General features: G+C 41.3%; 1 protein-coding gene across 1 annotated transcript; it reads left to right on the forward strand.

Moving 5' to 3' along the window:
• The first annotated feature begins 4,982 nt into the window (after positions 1-4,982).
• LOC134637285 (beta-crystallin A1-like) lies at positions 4,983-6,051 on the forward strand. Its single transcript, XM_063487673.1, has 5 exons — positions 4,983-5,029; positions 5,149-5,267; positions 5,412-5,553; positions 5,646-5,788; positions 5,904-6,051. Exons 1-5 carry the CDS (start codon positions 4,991-4,993, stop codon positions 6,049-6,051), a joined length of 591 nt encoding a protein of 196 aa, XP_063343743.1. The 5' UTR covers positions 4,983-4,990.
• The last annotated feature ends 540 nt before the right edge of the window (positions 6,052-6,591 follow it).

Raw genomic sequence — 6,591 nt, forward strand, 5'->3', positions numbered from 1 at the left:
CACACTTTTTTAACCTTTATTTGCAGCAGACACACGCTCGCTGTTAACTTTTCAATGCAGATTTTTGATTCCCAAATAAACCATCAGCCGAAGCAACTACCAAATATATAATTTGTGAAACTTATCTCTCATGAATGATATGGCGTCATTATGACCCACAAACAACACTACCCTTACAAAGAAGACGGTGCAATCATTTTGTTGCAAAGTAGGTTTCATATATATCGTTTTTTTTATCCTGCTAAAAAGCATCATTGACATTAAAAATGTATCTCTTTTTTAAAGAGTGATCAGGACAAGAAGGCAGCAGAAATTGCAACAAATATAGGATAATAGTCCTATAAATATATTTTAAGTGGCCAGAAAGGACTGGGCTGATTATAATGTAGGTACAATAATGCAGTTTTAAAGATGGACTTTCATTGACTTTTCTTTAAAAAGGAAAGAAATCAAAGAATCCCAGCCTACAACAAGTCAACAAATTCAAGTATTTGGGTACTGCTGTGAGTAGTGATGAAAGATCGTTGCATGAAATCAAGATCAGGTTGCAATAGCATCCTGGTAAAACGGAGTTTTTCCTTCACACTGTCGCCAAGTGCTTGCTTACTTTTTTGCTTGCTCATCTTATTGTTGGGGTTTTCTCTGTATAATTGTAGGGTATTTACCTTAATATATAGAACACCTTAAAGTGAATATTGTTGTGATTTGGTGCTATATAAATAAAACTGAAGTGAATCTAAGCTAGCAAACATTTAATTTAACTGACAAATTTCCTTCAACACAAGAAAGAGTCGAAGATGCCTACACATGGAATCAAAGCATGGACAATGAACTAGAAAGCTATTGAGACTATCCATGCAGCAGAGACGTGAATATCATAGACCTGAACTGACTAACGAAGAAGTCTTTAAAAGAGCAAACACCAAAAGATCACTATATAAGAACATCAGAGACAAGCAAGAGAAGCAAGATTCTTTGGACGCACTATGAGAACAGGAGGACTGGAATGTGATGTTACATCTGGAAAAATTGAAGGGAAAAGAAGCAGCAGAAGAAAAACCATCAGTCTGGATGAAGAAAACACAGAATGAGCTGCTGCACTGTGTGAAAGATGGGGCATCTTGAAGGACCATGATCTGTTTCCATTGTGCAAAGCAGTTAAGAAGATAGTTCACTCTTCGCAACAAAGTGTTTTGCTGAAAAGTAGTTAACATTAGCTGCAAAAGAAACCCCCTGACCCCCCAATGATGACATGCTGAGGAACTATAGATCTTTCTATTCAAAGATGATACTTAGTATTTCTTTCACAACTGAAAATATCAGTACCGGTATATAATAAATGCGTGCTTTCATCTCAACACAACTATGGGATTCTGCTACTTTAGTTCTGTTATGTAGGTAAAAACTTTTGCAAGAATATTTTAATAGCATGCTTTTTATGGGTTTATTTAAGAAATGATGCATCTACCTATTCCAGCTCTGCATGTCTTGCAATTGGACCTAAATAATTCTCCTCACATTGATTAAGCGTACTACATTTTAACATAAAATGTGCCTCTAAGGTGCTGTAATTTGTCAGAACTTTACTGTTAAAAACAACAACAACAGATGTTTTCAGATGTTTGAACGGCAAAAATGAAATCATTCTTGGGGTGGGTTTAATCCTATTTCTGTCTTCCTTTCACTCTCTACTGATTCATGTAAAGTCTCTGCATGACTCACTGGAGATCTCAGTCACACATGACTATCCATCACAGCTCTGCAGTGACTCTGTGTGTGATGATAACGGTGCCAAACCAACCGTAACGGCAGTTTAACAACAGTCACAATAACAACAACAGCAGCAAAAATGCCAGCAGAGGGACTAGAGTATAAAAGATTCCTGATCCAGGAAGAGCCTGAGTCAGTTTGTGCACGTGCACTGTGATGGGTTGTTAATATTGTGACCATTCTTTGAGTTAGTATTAAAAAGGCCTTTAAACTCAGAGTTTATATGGAAATGTTGCACCCTAGAGGCAGTCAGGATTCACTGCAGAGACAATTTCTGTTACAGATTTTTATTTTTTAAGATTCAGGTGAGTGGAATAAAATGACTTCCAATCTAAAATATCTAGATTTCATGCTTGGAAAAAGCCCAGCTTGGAAAAATATGTTCTAGGCAAAACTTTTCACTCAAGAAATATCAAAGGAGATTTGTAGGTGTTTGCTTCCTTCTTTGTAATTAGCACTCAATATGCAGGCTTTTTGTGGCGCTTTTAAGTGTGGGTCTTTGACAGCTGACAGCAGGTGGTTTCAGAGTCTACTGAAGGCTCTACTGAGGTTTTGATATCCGTGCATGTGACACAAAGTCAACTATATGGACACTGCAGGCTCTTCACATCAGCCTGCTGAGTTTGCTCGTCTCTTTGTCAAGTCTGCGCTGCTGCTGCTGCTATCATCAGCAGAAACACACGCACACATGTTCATATATCCCTGTCCCGTCTTACATTCAGACCTCGATAAATCAACTCTGATCAGAAATAAGTTCACAGAAATGGACCTACTGTGGTATGATGTGTAAAAAGTGCACATGTATCTTGCTTTTGCTCTGTCACAAGCTTAATCAGGAAATTACATGGGCATCCACATGAATGCACACACACACATACACACTCACACGCGCGTGCGCGCGCACACACACACGCACACATAGACAGAGAGTCTGGACAATGTGCTGACCTCAGTAAGCCATTTCTAAATGTTTATTGTTCAGAGCAGCAAGAGAAGAGAGAAGGGGGGCACAGTAGCAGCTGCTCGCTCTGTTTTCGCTCTGTGTTGTTCACTTTTTTAATGACACAATGAGGAACAAATAATGTAAACAAAACTATTTATAATTCAGGCACTTTGAATAAATGTAAATAGAGTCTAAAAACCTATAAGATGCTTCGCTTAATGGGAAGAATAAAATTATTAAAAATAAGAGTCTGTCTGCTTCATCTCTTGATCAATTTGTATAATATTCCCCTTGTGTTATAAAACCCAACTGCACCAATCTATCTGAAAGTGAAGCTGCCAGTTGCAGCTCACCAGTCAATGCCAAAGCACTGCCAGACCTGCCAATCAGGCCTTTTAACTGGTGCCACTGGCCCCGGTTAACCTTTATTGTTGATTTATTCAGTCTTAGAGATATTTTTAAAATAGAAATAGCTACTGCCGTTCATAACAAAACATAAAAATAAAAATAGAAATAGAAACAGTTAAGCGGAGAGCTTTGCTTTTCTGGGATTTCAAGCTTTCCAACAATGTCAGCACCTTCCTGTTTCAAATCCAGCATTTATAGCGTTGATCCAGTTTGTGTCCATCATCAAAAGTAGGTCTTGACCAACTAAATTCTCACATCTGATTAATGCACTGCACTTGTAATAATGTTAACAGTGTGGAAAAAAACAAACATGTAGTCACACACCTATGAGTCATACTGTAGTAATAAATAAATAGGATTTTAAATTTGATTCTGGATTTAACAGGGAGCCACTGAGGAGAAGCCAATATGGGAGAACCTGGAAAGTTAATTCTGTTCAACTGGAGTTAGCATTGTTAGTGGGAGACCCACTAACAATGGACAGAGTCAAATTTCAGGGATTTGCTTACCTGGACGACTGAGCATGCATCAAGACCAATATGGGAGAAACATGGTATCTCTTCCTAGTTCCTGTCAGTACTCTGGTTGCAATACTTGGGATCAACTGGAAGCTTTTCAGATAGTTTTGAGGACAACCTAATAATAATGAATTTCAGTAGTGTGAGTGTGGTTTAGTTAAGCAAGAGGTTGGATACACCCTGTACAGGTTGCTAGTCTATTACAGGGCTATACTGGTTTGATTAGTCTAATAATAGTAATAACTGTGAGATATCGCTCGATCCATCCATCCATTTTCTTCCATTTATCCAGTTGAGGGTCATGTGGTGCAGGAGCCTATCCCAGCTGCTATAGGGTGAGAGCCGGGGTACATCCAGACAGAGCTAACACCATTATTTAATTTTTATATTGTAATCACAAATTAACCCCAGCACGTCTTTGGGGGAAAGCAGGAGTACCCGGGGAGAACCTCGGGGAGAACATACCATCTTGGACCTTCTTGCTGTGAGGCAGTAGTGCTGATCACACTGCCCTGATATCTCTTGAAATCATAGAAAACATCACTTGACTTTTGAGTGGATTCAGTGGTTTGCACAAGACTGTTGCTAATCCTCCACCTTTGTACCATGACTTTGAAAATCAAAGAAAACAGCCACATAAAGTATTTCACCGCTGAGCTGAATTTTTATGTGGGCCTATCTCATAATAGACCCACATGCTCGTGTGGAAAGCCACCCTCTCTTTTTTCCTCTAACATATAGATTTACCACAGAGGTGTATGTAGCGCAGTATATCCGTGGGTCCTCTTTGTGTTTGCATGAATCACTGTGTGTCTGCGTGTTAACCCCTCTGTGGCTAAACAATGGAGTCCAAAGCAAAGTGCTGACATGAGTCCAGGCATGCCTGCCCCCCCCCGGCCCCTGACACCCGTGGGTGTATATATACCCCCCGTCCACACTGCCTCCGCACACTGTTCAGTGGAACCCTGCAACACACAGCTCACCAGTTTGGGTAGGTCCAAGTTGTTAAAGTAGTTACCAATACAGCACAGTTTCCCAGTCTATGAATGTAATGTAGCCTAGGCCTCTAATGCAACAATCCAACTAACAACAGGTGGTCTTACGAGAACAAAAGGAAGCCAGTGTAGCTTGTTTTATTACATTAACTATAATATGAGGAAGTCATTTTAAAACTAGTGAAAACAGCAAAGAAGAGTGAGCAGGAGGCTTGAAGTGGTGTGACAAACCTGGGCTTTAAATTTATGGCACAGCAAACTGAGCCACAGGTTTTGTGATTTTGACCTTCTCACATCCTTTCCCAACTATTTATGTACTTTTTTACTCTGCAGGTACTGCTGAAAAAGAGGACAACATGGCTTTGACAAACCCCATGCCCATGGGCCCTTGGAAGGTAAGCATATGCTTTGCACATCATCTTGCAGGGATGCAAGCAGCAGCACAAGTTTTTAGTTTATGTACAGTAATATCTGATTCAGGCTGTACTCAGTTCACCCTTTTTGCTTTTTGCAGATCACTGTGTACGATCAGGAGTACTTCCAGGGCAGGCGTATGGAGTTTACCGCCAGCTGCCAGAACATCATGGAGTGTGGGATGGAGAACATCCGCTCCCTGAAGGTGGAGTGTGGCGCGTACGTATCCGATGAGCTTCCTTGCTCTTTTGGAAACCCTCAAACTGTTTAAAGAAACTAAAACGGAGTCTCTTTCCTTCAGATTTTGGATGGTTTAGATAGAAGGTGTGCTCATTATTCTTTTCATTTGTTTCTGGCTTCCAGCTGGGTGGGCTATGAGCACTCCAGCTTCTGCGGCCAACAGTTCGTCCTGGAGAAGGGAGACTACCCCCGTTTTGAGGCTTATAGTGGCAGCAACTCCTACCGCATTGAGAGAATGATCTCCTTCAGGCCCATCTGCTGTGCTGTAGGTTAACACAGCACACTATAACAGCCATTAGCTGACATCAGCTTATTCTCAAATTCTGCTGAGACTTCTTTTTCCTCTCTTTTGCACAGAACCACAAGGACTCCCGCATGATCATCTATGAGATGGAGAACATGATGGGACGTCAGTTCGAGATGTGTGATGATTACCCCTCCCTGCAGGCCATGGGCTGGTTTAACAACGAGGTTGGATCCATGCAGATTCAGAGTGGAGCGTAAGTTCACGGTCACTTTAGATCACCTTCACGCAGCTGAGAAACACACAGCCACTAGAAAGCATTAACTGCTTACCTGATTCAAGCGTGTGTCTTTGTGCGTGTTTTCCTGCAGCTTTGTGTGCTACCAGTACCCTGGCTACCGTGGCCACCAATACATCATGGAGTGCGACTGTCGCGGAGGAGAGTACAAGTGTTACCGTGAATTTGGCTCCCACGCCCAGACTCCTCAGATTCAGTCCATCAGGAGGATCCAGCACTAAGAGGGGAGCGCTTTCTTTAAACCTCCTTATCGCTCCACTCTTTCTCCCTCTCCCTCCTTCCTGTGCTTCCATCCCTCCTTATCCCCCTCCTCCTGTCCCGCAACCTCCATCTTCCAGCTAGTCAAAGCAGGATCTGGGACTGGACTTCAGGTGCTTACTGGCGTCAGTTGTGTCATAGCACTTTTTTTTTTAAAAGAAACATCATAAAAGAAAAGAAAGATGTAAGAAAGACAGACAATAGGAATGACAGAAATGAGAGAAAAAAGTTGAATCAGTGCGAAAGAGAGGTGTCATCTGGCGAGGCTGCAGAAATGCAAAAACAACACAGACTTTTTTGCTCTTTTTCACCACTGCTGGCATCATCATCATCATCGTCACTGTCTTCTACATCAACCAGACCACCAGTGTCGCTGTTACTGTGATATAATTACTGCCTGTGTTCAAGACGATGAATAAAGAGAATGAGCAAAAAGACAGAGAATCACAATGCTGACACATATCTCAGTTACATCTATGTGTGCTTTTTGTTTTTCTTCTGAT

This window comes from Pelmatolapia mariae, linkage group LG10_11 (assembly GCF_036321145.2).
Source record: "Pelmatolapia mariae isolate MD_Pm_ZW linkage group LG10_11, Pm_UMD_F_2, whole genome shotgun sequence".
Taxonomy (NCBI): Eukaryota; Metazoa; Chordata; class Actinopteri; order Cichliformes; family Cichlidae; genus Pelmatolapia; species Pelmatolapia mariae.

Coding starts and splice junctions, on each gene's coding strand:
- LOC134637285 (XM_063487673.1), top strand. CDS start 4,991: ATGGCTTTGACAAACCCCATGCCCATGGGCCCTTGGAAG. Junction 5,554..5,645: donor TCAGGCCCATCTGCTGTGCT/GTAGGTTAACAC, acceptor TCTTTTGCACAG/AACCACAAGGACTCCCGCAT. Junction 5,789..5,903: donor ATGCAGATTCAGAGTGGAGC/GTAAGTTCACGG, acceptor GTTTTCCTGCAG/CTTTGTGTGCTACCAGTACC.